At 38.6% G+C, this 16,159-nt stretch overlaps 1 protein-coding gene across 3 annotated transcripts in view; it reads left to right on the forward strand.

The window, feature by feature from the left end:
• Window positions 1-2,994: 2,994 nt before the first annotated feature.
• trrap (transformation/transcription domain-associated protein) overlaps window positions 2,995-16,159 on the forward strand; it is an 83,584-nt gene continuing 70,419 nt past the window's right edge. For 2 of the 3 annotated variants that reach the window (XM_085170138.1, XM_085170141.1), the window contains exons 1-21: window positions 2,995-3,087; window positions 3,646-3,817; window positions 4,873-4,922; window positions 5,526-5,636; window positions 6,419-6,523; window positions 6,788-6,871; window positions 7,623-7,679; window positions 7,863-7,988; window positions 8,567-8,644; window positions 8,937-9,025; window positions 9,617-9,713; window positions 10,295-10,433; window positions 11,185-11,263; window positions 11,862-12,096; window positions 12,183-12,519; window positions 12,760-12,857; window positions 12,955-13,149; window positions 13,255-13,446; window positions 13,547-13,712; window positions 13,796-14,052; window positions 14,235-14,435. In XM_085170138.1, coding sequence (XP_085026264.1) covers window positions 3,718-3,817; window positions 4,873-4,922; window positions 5,526-5,636; window positions 6,419-6,523; window positions 6,788-6,871; window positions 7,623-7,679; window positions 7,863-7,988; window positions 8,567-8,644; window positions 8,937-9,025; window positions 9,617-9,713; window positions 10,295-10,433; window positions 11,185-11,263; window positions 11,862-12,096; window positions 12,183-12,519; window positions 12,760-12,857; window positions 12,955-13,149; window positions 13,255-13,446; window positions 13,547-13,712; window positions 13,796-14,052; window positions 14,235-14,435 — 2,796 coding nt within the window. In that variant the 5' untranslated portion in view covers window positions 2,995-3,087; window positions 3,646-3,717. Of the gene's footprint in view, window positions 3,160-3,645; window positions 3,818-4,872; window positions 4,923-5,525; window positions 5,637-6,418; window positions 6,524-6,787; window positions 6,872-7,622; window positions 7,680-7,862; window positions 7,989-8,566; window positions 8,645-8,936; window positions 9,026-9,616; window positions 9,714-10,294; window positions 10,434-11,184; window positions 11,264-11,861; window positions 12,097-12,182; window positions 12,520-12,759; window positions 12,858-12,954; window positions 13,150-13,254; window positions 13,447-13,546; window positions 13,713-13,795; window positions 14,053-14,234; window positions 14,436-16,159 lie in introns of all 3 variants that reach the window. The other variant, XM_085170139.1, reaches the window with a different exon arrangement.

Genomic DNA, 16,159 nt, shown 5'->3' on the forward strand with positions numbered 1-16,159 from the left:
TTGCCATGCAAGCTGTAGTAAAGTTAGGGGTAACGTTACAACATACAGTACATAAGTACGGTTAGATATAGTCAGGTTTCCAACCAAGAGGCAACTTAACGTTCAAAAAATCAACATGGAAGTGAAAACTGTGGAGAAAAAAATAAGTGTGGTACCCGGATTGTTCTACTTTTTGTCTAGAACATTTTTTGAATCACTGGGCTTGATCCTCTTCTTTCTTTTCAATAAAACATCTAACACCTCAGACATTTGAACTGTGTCACGGAGGTTTTAACCAGTCCAGACACAGCTTCTTTTTATAAGGTTCATAGGCCATAAAAGTTAGAACTCACGGGTTTAATATTATTAAAGCAATTAAAGTTTGATACTTGGCACCTTTCGTAGTTTTAGTTCATGTCAGTGCAAAGCTCAGCAGGACGATGGCCTCAAAACCTTCAGAGAACATTACTGCAAATCTGTTTGACGATTTAAGCAGTAATGGACAGCAGGGACTGACCATCAACGCTGTTAGTTTGCCCATGGGGTTCAGTTGCTTGTGCTTGTCCACACGTCTTGATTAAACACAAACGCTTTAACGCTGACTCTCACTATCTACTTTGTGTTTACTATAGGACAAAGACATAACTCACCTACCGGCAACGGCCAACAAACTTGGGTCGTCAGTGCTGTTACAAAATTATGGTTTTCATTAACAAACATATTCACCGTGGAGGAGATTCTGCTGTGAGTGTTTGCCTGTGTCACAGAGAACATGTCTCTTATTCATACAGACCTCAGGAGTGATTTTTTTAAAAAAAGAGTGAATGTCCACGGGCGCTTCAGATGCATGAATAGTTTTTTTGGGTATTGTTGATGATTCAGACCCAGTCTCAAGGAAAGTGCACTTCTTTCTATGGAAGAAATAATGCAGGGGCGATGCGGCTTCATCATAAGGGCATCACCAGTCGCTGCAGAGCACTGAGAAAAACACATATCTAATGGATAGATGAGTGGTTTTGGAAACCAGTGTGTCATCCACTCTTCCCTCTCAGGATAAAGCCCCCATCAGGGAGAGAAAGAAAAAAAACACTGATGAAACAAACAGGACAGCGCAATAAGCCAGAGACAAACATCTTTTAGCAGATCATTATTACTTAGGGAACATAGAGTGCAAAGGAGAATGAGAAAGTCATATCATATGTCAGATTAACTCTTACATCATATGTGGCATTCAGTGAGAGGGATATCTCATTCTGCAGTCTTTGTGCCAGTGGCTCGAGTCTATGGAAGGAGGAGGAGGAGGGCTGTGAAGGAGGGAATTAAAACCCATTAGCAAAGCTTGTGGGTAGGACACAGGCTTGATAGATTATGCAAGATAAATAATGATCATCTTTCAACCAGACTTCATTATTTCCAGAGCTATTAAAACAAGCATTATGAAGAAAAAAAAAAGAAATCTCAAGCCTTATCCCTACACTGTCATTTGTGAACCACAAAAGCGTGCATGACAGCAACTTAATGTGGTCAAAATGAAAGTCGGGGCTGTTTTAAAAATGATCATGAAAAGGTTACATGCTCTGATCTCATAGAATAACTGTTTAGCTTGTGACTCATTTCACAGAGTCAAGAGGATCAATGAACACTGTTAACATTCATTGCAAAATATATAACTTTAGTTATTAATACAGTAAGGTGGCAAAGTATGGGGGCATCTTTAGTTTTTTAAATATATTTTGCTGGGAAAATGGGAAATAGGTGATGGGAATACAGGCAAAAACAGAGTTTGTATTATTCAAATGAGCTTGAATGTCTTCCATTGAGAGCATTTCTATTGAGGCTTCAGTGAACAGGTGAGAATTCAACTGAAGGGCCAGATTGATTTCTCATGTCAGTGTCAGGTCATTGCTGGATCCCTGGATTAATTAAAAAACAAAACAACAACAACAAAGAAACAACTTGAAGCATATGATTCCACTTTTGCTCTCCGTAAAAATCACATAACCTGGCATCAGGTGAGAGTAATGTGTCAGTAAAGCTTTGCAGTCTGTGACGTTTCATTATTAATAAAGGATGGCATCACATTCACTTTACTTTGAGCACTGGTAATTTCAGAACATGGATAGACTCCAGAAACAGCTTCAGTAGGCTGCCATCTTGTGGTTAAAACAGCTCACGATAACTAACAAAAGCAACAAGAAGACATGGAACAAATTAGTCAATAAACTTAATTTAGATTAAATATCACTCCATCCCATGGCCAGTTAAATACAATTCCGCATACACTAGTGATTAGTTATTAATATTATCTATTGATCTTTTGCTATGTAGAGCAATATCCCCCTGGACAACGTTTACTGTCCTCCAGCACTGCTACTGATGCACAATCTGTTCAACTCCGTGTAAACACATCCCTTAAAACATTATTTTGCTAACATTTGAAAGGTATCTACATGTGTGTTGGCTTTCCAAAATGCAAACTCACGACCTGTTATTAATTACAGTAGTTATTTATTGTATTGTATTGTCCCATCAGTGGAATAGCATGGCAAGCAGGTATCCATATAACTAAAAAAAAAGAAAAAAAAAGAAGCTTCAAATTGCCTATTTTTAAAACGAAGCCTGCAGTACAAACTTCTATCTGAAGTCCTCTATTAATAATTGCTTATATTTGAATATATATTGTGTGCACAAAGACCACTGATATTATATTTATTCAAGGTGAAACCAAACGTCTACCCCAGTGGGAAGCCTATTACCTCCAGGAACCATGTTACTTAGCCTACTACTTCCTCTACTGTAGAAGCCTAGGAGCCAGAAGACCATCGAAAATGATGGTCTTATAGCTACTGTTTTACACTATATATTCTTCCGCGGGAACTAGGATAACAGCTTTTCATTTAAAACATATATTATTGTAGAGCTGAATAACAAATTTGTCACTATTATGCACATATAAATGCTAAACAGATATCATAATACCATATTTCATTGTTAAAAAAGAAGCTATAATATGCATTGCGCGGAGAGATATCACACATCGTTGGGCGCAAACGGGAGCGCGAGCACGGCGCATACAGGCGAGGGACAGTTTCCTGTCTGTGGCGTTTGGTAAGTGAAAGATTCGCTCTCTCTTACAAACTTTGGATAAATATGAGCAGTTTTTTGGAGTCTTTTTTTGGGGTAAGTTTTAGATGAAGCAAATGTGCTTTATTTTTTGTGGCTCTTGTTTATAGTCTCTTTAAAGGAGTTTAATGTTCTGGGATGCGCGAGCGCTTTCTTTCTTTAACGAAACTAGCTTAGCATTGCCGTTCGACAGCTGGTTCTCTAAAATAAATGTGTATAAATTTGTGTTTCATTGAGTAAATCATTAAGATTGTAATGCGTCTTAACAAAACATTGGTTCCAGTTTTATGCCGAAACCCCAAGTTTTTTCATTTAAATTTTCAAACGCTATTAGAGTGCACAGAAATTGTGCTAGCTGATGCATAATGATGTCATCACTCTGCGCCCATTTATTGGCATGTTATTTATTATGGACGTTACCGGTTTGTTGGTGGGACGCAGTAGGTTTCCTGTTACAAACTAATTTTACCTGAATGCTCATCAGATACATATTCTGTTTTTTTTCATGCAAAGATAAGGAAAGTAATTTATCTCCTCTTGCAGGTAGTGTACATGAGCTCAAAGTGATCGCGTAGACCTGTGCAGACTGCATCCCAGTCTGTCCGTGCTGCCACCATGGCCTTTGTACCCGCGCCCAGTCCCACTGTGGTGGACCAGACCACACTTATGAAGAAGTACCTGCAGTTTGTGGCAGCTCTAACAGATACGAACACACGTAAGTTCATAAACCTTGCTGTGTATTTTTTGGTGTCAGATGTTTGAAAAATCTGGAAAAAATTACTTAGTTTTAGAAAATATCTATTTGATTTTGTGAGAATTACTGTTTCAAAGGCAGATTTATTGTTTGAATAGCTGCAAATGTATTTTTAAGCCTCTAAACACATAAATGCCCTTATGGGTTTAAAAGGTTTTATCCAACAGTAATCCAGCAGTTACAGATAAATTGTTGGGATTTAGAGGCATTATCCAATTTATGTATGGATACTTGGCATACATATTTAACGGTTATTAGGAGGAAGATGTGTGTGCATTAGTTTTTTTTTTTTATAAAAGTGTTGTGGACGTGTCAGTTGATTTTGGCCTTGTTCACTGATATATGCCATTAATCAAAAAGAGAGTAACATTTGCCAATGACAATAGTTAACGGTAATCAATTTTGCACAAGCTAAATGTTCATAGGTAATGTGATGAGTCGCTGAGCAACTTTAAAAGATTCAGTTATCTTATATGGTGCAGATTTCCTTGATTCCTTGTTTATAAAGAGCGAGATAGATGACAATAACAACAAAACACCGAAATATCAGTAGCAGTGGCTGTTGGCGAAATTGTTACTTTAAACTTCAGGGTCCACCCAGAATTTTGCAATTAGTATATGAAACAATAAATGTACACATTTTTTGGTGGGCAAGGGAATAGTTAATGTGAGAAATGCACATTTCTTATGCACATTAGTTATTAGATGCAGCTCGTTACTCCTGTTTGGTGTGTCCAAAATTGCTCAGATGAGGTCCCTGTGCTTAGCATGAGCGATGTGATGAGAGCGATATGCTTTAGTCCAGTCAAAGGTACGTATGTGTGGGAGAGTGCTTGTGAGTGTGTGCGTGTGTGTCTGTGTGATTCTTGATGTACCTTTTGATTAGCCTGGACGCTGAAAGTAAAACTGATAAGATCTGAGAGCCCCTGCTGAGCACATGGAGATAACAACGACACCTGGGACTGTATCATTAGCAAGTTTGATTAATGGTGACACTCTTGTCCTTCAACTTCCAGCTGATGAAACTAAACTGAAGATGATGCAGGAGGTCAGCGAGAACTTTGAGGTGAGTTTGATGAATGTTTCCAATCTGTGATGGAGTAGATTCATTTTCTTTGTCTCTAAAGATAGATTATGGTGGATTTTTGGTAGGTTTTGTGGATCTTACTAAAATGTAATTGTGTTAGATTTTGAGTGGTAACTGGAATCCTAACCTTACAAATATTTGTATTATAAATGTTGAGAATAATTGCAAAGATGAAAATGTTTTAATACAGGAAACATTTTGATTTTTACTTGTAATCTATTTGTGGCACCATTAGTCATGAGAAATTATATCTGAGTGGGTTTTGGATGCATGTAGGTAAACAAACCTTGAAAAGGAAATCTCTAAATAACTGTCTATAACACAGTTTTGTTATTTAAAATTGACTTGCCTTCATATGTGTACTGTAAATAAAGACCCACAGATGGAATATAAAGTAAAGTATTGGTATAGGTAATATTGTCTATTAGCTTGGTAATGCGTGCTACACCAGAAGCCCTATTGGTCATTACCATGGGATGTTAGGTTATCAGATGAGAACTTCTAATGTATTAATGTAAGCCTGCAGAAACATGAAAATGCTTGTAACAAAGTTGCTCTTTTTTTTGTACTTGACTATTTCAGAATGTGACCTCTTCACCTCAGTACTCCACCTTCTTAGAACATATCATCCCTCGCTTCCTTACATTTCTTCAGGATGGAGAGGTGCAGTTTCTTCAAGAAAAACCAACACAGGTAACTTTAAAAAGATGTGTTATCTATCTAGATTGGTGTGAGTCTTTAACATACCTAATGTAAAGGTGTCTGGTTTCTCTTTGTTATAATAGAACTAATAGCACATCTTTTTGCTACAAAAAGCACCACTTGATTAAATCAACAGGACACTGTTACAGTAATTGAGTCATGAGGTTTTGCTTAGAAGCACCACAAGGAAAGTGTTTTTTAAATGCCGACATCTCTACAACTGATAACACCCAAGCTAATCAATTTACACCAAAACAATCTACATGGATGAACAGCACTGCAGGCCAGAGGAAAATGCACAATTTGAGTGACTGAGTTACTTTAACTTATTTCCATTATATTCAGTAGTGTGCAGAAAAATCTACAGCTAATATCAACAAAGCTTATCACCTGACAGCACAACAGTGTAGATGGATGAACAGAACTGCAGAACCAGAGAAAGCTGCATGAATTGATTGAGTTACCCAAACTTAATGTTTAAGCATGGATTTTCACCCCTTACAGAGCTGTTAAATGTTTGTGGTATATTAGTCAATTAAATTCATTATAACACATCTAATGAATTTAGTGACTGTTGGATTTAATCAAAGTTGTATTATTGTAGGATATTTACCTTACAATATAAAGCACCTTGAGGCAACTGTTGTGATTTGACGCTATATAAATAAAATTGAAGTGAATTGAATTGAAATGATATGAGTGTAATCAAGTTTGAATTCTTAATTTAAACGTGATTACTTGTTATTTATTTCATTTTATTTAAATTTTTTAAGCAATTGCGAAAGCTAGTGCTGGAAATCATCCATCGCATTCCAACAAATGAGCACCTTCGTCCCCACACCAAGAACATCCTCTCTGTGATGTTCCGCTTCCTGGAGGTATGAACCCCTATTTTCTTACAACATCTTGATTTTTATGGCTTTGTACCTGTCAAGTGCTTTAAAATTATATTGTCAATATTCTTACTGTAAATATTTTGCATCTTGATGTTTGATTTTTACCACTCACTGTGAATAGTAGGAATTAGTAATTTATCATATATGTAATTATGCATTGCACACATGAAGTCAGGTGGCTGCTTTTTATGTTTATATTTCCCCCTTTGTTTGTTTGTTTGTTTGTTTGTTTGTTTGTTTTTCTAGATTGAAAGTGAGGAAAATGTGCTGATATGCCTTCGCATCATTATTGAGTTACACAAACAGTTCCGGCCTCCAATCTCTCAGGAGGTGAGCATCTCTGTGTTCTGTGTTTAAAGTTTGTTGGGCATTGTAATGACATTTGAGAAAGTGATGATGCTGATATTATGTGTGTCTTCAGTCTGAATTCTTAGTTAACTAATAATCAGTTAAAAAAAACCCTGATCATTGGTCATAATGATCGTGGCTCAAGAGATGGCAGTTCGTCTTGTAATAGGAAGGTTGCCGGTTCGAGCCCTGGCTCCAACAGTCTCGGTCGTTGTGTCCTTGGGCAAGACACTTCACCCGTTGCCTACTGGTGATGGTCAGAGGGCCCGGTGGCGCCAGTGTCCGGCAGCCTCGCCTCTGTTAGTGCGCCCCAGGGCAGCTGTGGCTACAATAAAGCTTGCCATCACCAGTGTGTGAATGTGTGTGTGAATGGGTGAATGACTGTGAAACACTCTGGGGTCCTTAGGGACTAAGTAAAGCAGGCCATTTACCATAAATGCTGTCCTTAATGAAGAAATATTATGATCTCTTGAAGGACACTTTTTTTTATAAATGGTCATTAGATGTGATGAACACCAAGTCATAATTAATAAATACAGTAAATACTTTATCTCTTAAAACACACAGTGATCAATAAAAATATGACTAGCAAACTAAACATGTTTAGAAGAACAAGACTTGAATAAGAGACGGCAGGGGCAGACGTTATTGTGTAACTTTTCATGAAAATTAGAACATTTACGTAGTTTGTGTGTATTAGATCAACACGTTTACTGTATTCTTCTCTTCCCAGATTCACCACTTTTTGGACTTTGTGAAACAGATTTACAAAGACCTTCCTAAAGTTGTTGTAAGTACAGGCTTTTCACCAGGTGGTTTTGGGTATAGTGATAGTAAAAGTGTTGGTTCTGATGTGACTCTGTTTTTAGTGAAAGCACTTTTAAGTTGCCATTGTTTTCTCTCACTGCTCGCCTTCCTTGCCACCTGTATCTTTATCAAGTCGTAATTTCCTTCTATTTCTACTTTCTTCTAGGCGAGGTATTTTGAGAATCCACAGGTGATAGCAGAAAACACAGTTCCCTCACCAGAAATGGTGGGGATGATCACATCAGTGCTGGTTAAGACTGCACCTGAGAGGGAAGATAGTGAAACACGAACAGTGAGCTAACCGCCCCTTTCTAGCTGTTGTTTCTACTTAATACTGTCTACTTTTTACAGTACTGCCTGCAGCCAGTGGAGGGTAGTAGTGCACTGTTTTGATACAATAAGAGCAACTGCAACAATACCATGATATAAAATGTATTAAATAATACATTGTGCTCTTATTTTTAAAGCAGCGACCTGTTTTACATTTTAGACACACAAGGATTCAGCATTATTATAGTAATGAATTCTCTGCTACGGGTAAACTGAACATTTATAAGCCATACAGTTTTGTCAGTTTAATCTGATGCTGCATATAATTTTTGTCTCGCTGGGAAACTTTGTCCATTATTAAATGTAAATTTCATAAACTCTTTTCCTTAAAATGCATTCTGGTCTTCATTGGACAAAAAATATAGTGGAAGCATAACTCCAAAAATCCAGAAAATGTGAACGCAAACAGTAGCTGTTATTACTCCACTGAGCTATTTACCTCCTCTTTATGCAGCAGTATTGCATTTCCTGGAAACAGTTTTTATGTCCAGCTTGTGTGTCACTCAGGACTTACATTTGTCCTTTTCTTTCTGCCTCAAGCACACCATCATCCCGCGGGGGTCCTTGTCTCTCAAGGTGCTAGCAGAGCTGCCTATCATAGTGGTGCTGATGTATCAAGTGAGTGTAATACTCTTGAACTTTTGTAATATACACATCTGTTCACACAGGAAAATAAAGTGACGTTGTTCCAGAATGAGAAAAAAAGAATGACGGTTGCTTCAAAATGAGACGTTTTCTTGCTTATAAAACATTTTATAATATATTATGTTTAAAACTTGTAATCTAAATGCAAAGGAAACACTAAATAACAGCAATGTATTTTGATATATATATTACAATGGATATATCAAAATGTTGGAGTTTTTTTTGGTGTAGTAACTCAGGTTGTATGTTTGCTCTGTCTCCTCAGCTGTACAAACTAAATATTCACAATGTGGTGTCAGAATTTGTGCCTCTCATCATGAACACCATCATGCTTCAAGTGTCTCCCCAGGCCAGGTAAAGTATATCCGGCTAAAAGCATCTGTGTGAGCTGTGGGAGTGTATCTCAGATACGAGTTTGAGTAATACATTTTATTTCCAATTTACAGCCTTTGAAATGGGTTTGAGGAACTGATTTCATTTTCTTTCTTTCTTTCTTTTGTTCTTTCTTTCGTTCGTTCTTTCTTTCGTTCTTTCTTTCGTTCTTTCTTTCTTCCTTCCTTCCTTCCTTCCTTCTTTCTTTTTGCTAATGCCAAGTTAGCTGACAGTGTTGCTTGGCTCTTTGCTTGCTAAAACCTACTTGGGAAAGGTAAAATTGTTAAAAAAAAAATTGTTGTTTTAGTAAGATACGAGACTTTTCTGGGTGGGGAGAGGAAGGGAAATGGAGCAGAATTAATTTAACACAAAATACCTCAGCAGTCTCTAGCAGGTACAGAGAAACAGTTTCTGCTTCATTCAGTAATAGCTGTGACGCAAGCAAATAAGTCACCCTTGTAGAATTGACTCCCACGATTTTAACCTCTGTAATTACTGCAGGCATACATCATCATTAACACTGTCATCAGTGTTTTGATGGGACTAAATTACTTTTTTGTTTCTTTTTTTTAGGCAACACAAGCTTTATAACAAGGAGCTGTATGCAGACTTCATTGCTGCCCAGATCAAGACACTGTCATTCCTGGCCTACATCATTCGAATCTACCAGGTACTTCTTATTGATGGTTAATGACACTGCAAAACAGTGTCATTTGATCCTGCTGAGTGAAGTAACATAAATGTCATTTTAGATGCAGCTTTGTATGTGTCATGATGTTGTGAATCATTTGCACGTGTTTGAATTTTGTTTCTGCACATAGCTGTTGTGATTGGCAGGAAAATGTGTACTATATTCTGTTCAGTATTTGGAAGACAATGGAAAAACGAAGCTAAAACTGAGTTACACTTGCTTTAGTTTCTTGAACCAAAATAATAATAGCACAGATAGCTTCTCTGAATTTACCACCAAGACAACTTGTACTGATTTCAGAAACACTGACAGAAATTAGAACCCACTTACAGGAATTATATTAGCAAGCTTTTCTGTGTTTGTGTGTGTTTGTGTGTGTTTGTGTGTGTGTGGCTGTCCGTATTGCAAAGAAAAAGCTTGAAAAAGATTTTCCTTGTATTATTACTGCCTTCTTTTTTTGTTTTGTTTTGTTTTTTTGGTGTGTGACTGCCCTCGGAATGATCAGTTTTAAAATAATCCTAATCATTAATCATACTGTATATGTTTGTCTACCATATTAGGACTTGGTAGCAAAGTACTCTCAACAGATGGTAAAGGGTATGCTGCAGTTGCTGACCAATTGCCCCTCTGAGACTGCTCATCTCCGCAAAGAACTGCTCATTGCAGCCAAGCACATCCTCACAACTGACCTGCGTAGCCGTACGTATATGGACACAAACACATTCTGTGTAATCCATCCTAACAAAGAATGATCTGAAGTCTCGAAAATATTTTTTACAGTCTTAAAGTCTTTTTTTTCTTTTTTTTTTCTTTTTTTGGCACTAGACACGTTTTGCCTTTTTCTAAAACGTTAATGCTAAGTGTAACTTAATGTGTTTGTTCTAGTGAAAAACACCAGCAGCCTGGATCCTTTCCAAGGCATACTTGAGCTTACACATTTCACCCTTTCCAAAATAAAATTTTTATTAGCTGTCAAAATGTAGCTATAGAATCTCATTTTGAATTGGTGACTGAGAGGTTAAAAGTGAGACTGTAGATGAAATGGAATGAAAGCACAACCATCCATCAGTGAAGCCTTGACATAGCACGACACATTTTGGATGATTTTCTGCATTTTACTGTAAGTTACTTCTTCTGCTGCAGGTCAAACCACTTTTACTGATTTTGGCTTATTTTCTGTGACAGATTTACCAATGCTGTTAGGTGTTTGCTGTTGACCTCCTGCTGACAAAGCAGTGTCAGGCACAGTGCTAAATTTATAATATTAAACAAACCAAATGGCATGTAGTTTTTTTTTTTCTTGTATTAATCACAAATAAAAGCATTTCCAGTAACACCCTCTTAATATATTTTTTTTTACTGCTTTTATTTAATTCTGTCACCCATCAGCTGCTGTTTCAGGTGCAACTATCAGCTCTGAATTCACAATATCTACTTCATTGTGTTTCAGAGTTTATCCCATGTATGGACAAACTTTTTGATGAGTCCATCCTCATCGGTTCTGGCTACACTGCTCGGGAGACGCTTAGGTAAGTTCTTTGTATGTGTAGTCACGATCATTCAAACTCCTCTGTGTCAGAACAGCCTCTTTCTCATGGATGATTTCTCAGCCAGGTGCATGTTAAGTGTCCTAGCATATTAATCAGGTAGTTCTCAGTACTGCAAAATTCTCAAGGAAGCTGACTGAAAACACTGCAGCACAGAAGGCACTGTCAAGTTGTCATGTACACCCTCGTCTCCAGAGTGCAGGCTGCTTGCACATCCTCCTTTAGTTCGATTGCAAAACCTCCTTGACCCGCCTCAGTTGCCAAACTGGCTCACCTCATCAACAAAATGCCTGTCATTTCACATTAGTAATACATAGGAAGCACGGCAGCTGGATGAGATCTGGCAGGATTATCATTGTCACTCATTAGCTTGTCTTCTCTCTCCCTTTCTCTCTTCATCCCAAAGCTACTTTCCATATCCTTTCCTTCTTTCAGCCTCTTTGATTGCTTTTCTCTGCCTTTTAGAAAATACGGCTTCCTCACTAAGCCAGTCTGTTCAGTTTGTACCACTATTTAGTAATGAAATATGATTATGATTCACCTCCAAATGTCACAGTTACATATCTGTCTTATTTTCTAGACCCTTGGCCTACAGCACACTAGCTGACCTGGTGCATCATGTGCGCCAGAACTTGACCCTGACAGATTTATCTCTAGCTGTGCAGCTCTTCGCTAAAAACATTGACGACGAGTCACTTCCCAGTAACATTCAGACCATGTCCTGCAAGCTGCTGCTCAACCTGGTGGATTGTATCCGCTCAAAATCAGAGCAAGAGAACGGAAATGGGCGAGACATCCTGATGAGGATGCTGGAGGTGGGTTGCACAAGGATCATTTGAAAAGTCTTATTTATTTCAACAGACAATTTTATTTTTAATTCTTTAATTATCTTTATCAACAGGTGTTTGTACTTAAATTTCACACCATTGCACGCTACCAGCTTGTGTCCATCTTCAAGAAATGCAAACCTCAGTCAGAGATGGGTGTTGTTGATCCAGGGGCGATACCTGCGGTGCCAGCCACACCCACTCCATCCACCACCCCTGCCATTCCACCACCTGCTCCTCCAACTCCTGTTACTGTGACACCTCAACCACCTGCAACGCCCTTTGACCGAGGTGGTGAGAAGGAAGACAAGCAGACCTTTCAGGTGTCGGATTGCCGCAGTTTGGTCAAGACCTTAGTGTGCGGAGTGAAGACAATTACTTGGGGTATCACCTCTTGCAAAGCACCTGGAGGTGAGTGGGGACACAAAACAAAGATGGGGAATAGAAGTAACTTTGTGCACAAGTGGCACTTACCTATTGATATCTAATGAAATCCCACATGCTAGACTATATTTGCCTGATTAAAAAGCATCTAGAAAAATGTATAAATGGACATGTAACAATAATTTCATAAGGAAATTCAAGATTTTATCATCTCAAAATGTGTGATTTCCCCCCCCCCCCCCCCCCCCCCCCCCCCCCCTTTAACAGAGGCCCAATTCATTCCTAACAAGCAGCTCCAGCCTAAGGAGACTCAGATCTACATTAAGCTGGTCAAATATGCCATGCAGGCCTTGGACATCTACCAGGTACAACCTAATAAAAACTGACTGTACTGCAGGGGTGATGGTGTCTCATAACAGACAATCATGAAGTAGTGGTATAATTCATGTGTATCATGACCAGGTGCAGGTGGCAAATAATCAGCAGACATACATCAGGGTGGCTAACTGCCAGACTGTACGCATGAAGGAGGAGAAGGAAGTTTTGGAGCACTTTGCTGGGGTCTTCACCATGATGAACCCTCTTACATTTAAAGAGATTTTTCAGACCACCGTTCCCTACATGGTGGAGAGGATCTCGAAGAACTACGCACTGCAGGTATGTCTTGTCTCACCTATCTAGAGAAAATAACATGGGATAAGGTCTTTGGTCTTGATTAATCACTTGCTCAAATTCCATTTCTTGTTCTCTTTTGTTTTCTAGATCGTGGCAAATTCGTTCCTGGCCAACATCTCAACGTCTGCTCTGTTTGCCACGATCCTAGTAGAGTATCTTCTTGAAAGACTGCCAGAGATGGGCTCCAATGTTGAGCTCTCAAACCTCTACCTCAAGCTCTTTAAACTTGTTTTTGGCTCAGTATCACTGTTTGCTGCTGAGAATGAGCAGATGCTCAAGGTAAATGGATATTTCTTTTAGTTTTTTTGGGGGCGTAGTGGCAGACTATTTTACTGTACCATTGCCATGTTTTACTGATAAGACTTTACCTTTTCATCAGCCGCACCTCCACAAGATAGTAAACAGCTCCATGGAACTGGCTCAATCAGCTAAGGAGCCCTACAACTACTTCCTGCTTCTCCGTGCTCTCTTCCGTTCCATTGGTGGAGGCAGCCACGACCTTCTGTACCAAGAGTTTCTACCCCTTCTGCCTAACCTGCTACAAGGTAAAAACCACACACAGCATTACTCTGAATTACAGACAACTCATGTATGAAATATTGTAAGCACCTATTTCCATTTCTATTAGGATTGAACATGCTGCAGAGTGGCCTTCACAAGCAGCACATGAAGGATCTGTTTGTGGAGCTCTGTCTGACAGTGCCAGTGCGTCTGAGCTCCTTGTTGCCATATTTACCCATGCTAATGGATCCACTGGTATCTGCGCTCAACGGCTCTCAGACTTTGGTCAGCCAAGGCCTTCGTACCCTGGAGCTGTGTGTGGACAACCTACAACCTGACTTCCTTTACGATCACATCCAACCTGTCAGGGCTGAACTCATGCAGGTAGGGCATTGTTTTTGTGATAATGATTACAGTTTTTTCTCTTCTCACAGAAGAGAATGAAAATGTTTTATTGATTATATACAAGGATAACTGAAAAGCTTCCATATAGCCACGTTCCCCCTCAATGTACCTGGTGTTTTTCTTAAAATTATAGTTTATTCCCTTCCTACTCTTTGCTCCAGGCTTTGTGGCGTACTCTCCGTAATCCAGCAGAAAGCATCTCCCATGTAGCGTATCGGGTGTTGGGAAAGTTTGGAGGCAGCAACAGGAAGATGCTCAAGGAGTCTCAGAGACTACATTATGTAGTGACTGAGGTCCAGGGGCCCAGCATCAAGGCTGAATTCACTGACTGCAAAGCATCCATACAGCTACCCATGGAGAAGGTAAAATATGATCAGGTCTTTTTGTGCCCTTTTCTTTTCTTCTTTGTAGATATTTCTGTGAAGAAAAATGCATAGATTTTGCGTTAAAATATGTCATATTTTTATGTACGTAATTACCCCGGCACAGGTCGATTTTGAGCCAGGAAAAGGCCTTATGCTATCCTCAATGTTGTTTAGCTTTTTGCCAAAGAGAAAAGATTTGGGAGTATTTCACTTTATAGCACTTTCTTATACCAGTTGGACTCGTTCTTCCCCCTTTTTTCCTTTTTTGATTTACTTTTAGAAGGAAAGAATTAAACGTAAAAGAGTTTGATATTCCTCATTATTGTTCTCCACTGGGAGCAATATGTCTTTGTCACAGTTTTGTGTGTGTGAAAGAGAAAGTGAGTGAGGAGATGTGTGTGTCCTCCAGGTAATTAAATTCATCTCTTGTTTCTCCTCCTCATCCCCAGTCAGTAATCATCAATCTAGTGTGGGCCACCATGACGGCATTATTTACTCTCACTAATGGCTGCTCCTTCTTTTTGGCTATCAGTCTGCGTGTTTGCCATCATCATCATGGGCACAGGCAGCCCACAGAAACCCACACAGACTGTCACATGCTGCACAGCCACATGTTATGGCTAAAGGCATAAATCTCTGGCAGGCTTGAGATGCAGCCATGCGGTTTGCTGGCACATTAGGGAAGGGCAACTGAAGGTGCTGTTATATAGACTGAGATAAAAAAAATAAAAAATACAAGTATGCATAACTTGGTGTGGTACAACAGGTAGAAATGGCACAGTGTAACTGAATTTAATATATTTGTATTTTCTAGCTTTTATTTGTCTTCTTTAGCTCTTGTCCAACTGTCTTTTACCATATCAGCTGAGAAATCTTCTCTAACACATTGTACTTTTAACCCTCTGGTCTCTATCTGGCCATTTTTGGCCACTTTCTTTATTCGGTTTTCAACCATTTTTGTTCTGTTAATGCAAATGGAATGAAACTTTCCAAAGGTGTGCATTTTTTAAAAATTTTTTAAATTTTCAACATTTCAACTTAATAATGTCAATAATATTCACTATACACCAATTTGTTCCTGTTTTACTGATCGTGGCCATTTTTGGCCAATTGAAACCCATTATAACCACCTTTTTTGATTCCTTGTTACTGGCAGTACTATAGCATGCAATTTAGGTAAAATTGCTTTCATTCTAAACTCAACACATGAAAATTGTAGTTTTTCATTTTTTCTACCACATGACATCCTTGGCCCATTTTCTGCCAAGCAAGCAATTTCATGTAATATTCTTGGTTTCCACTAGGTGGGGTTGATGGGTTACCACACTCCAATGGACCAATATAATGAAACAATTTTGACATAGGTTTGGTCTTAAGGATCTGATAGTTTGTGTTTGTGCATGACATTGCAGCACAAACATGTATTTGCAAGATAGACTGGAATAAATAATGACGCATCAAACATTACATAGGCTGCAGTGAATTCCTGTGGATGCAGGATATTGAGCTTTGAGGTTCCCAGTCAAACTTAGCTTTGAAGCACATGTGAAAAGCACTTTTACTCTTGTATTTTTCATAAAAAGAGACCATACCCAAAATATTAACTCTAGAAACAAAAACAAAAACAAAAAACCCCCAATCACAGGACATTTTGCACAGTTCAAACCTGCAGCTGCAGCGCAAACAACAACAAACACTGTTTGTAAACGTGTCCTGGAGTT

The sequence above is a fragment of the Neolamprologus multifasciatus genome, chromosome 8 (genome assembly GCF_963576455.1).
Source record: "Neolamprologus multifasciatus chromosome 8, fNeoMul1.2, whole genome shotgun sequence".
NCBI lineage: Eukaryota > Metazoa > Chordata > Actinopteri > Cichliformes > Cichlidae > Neolamprologus > Neolamprologus multifasciatus.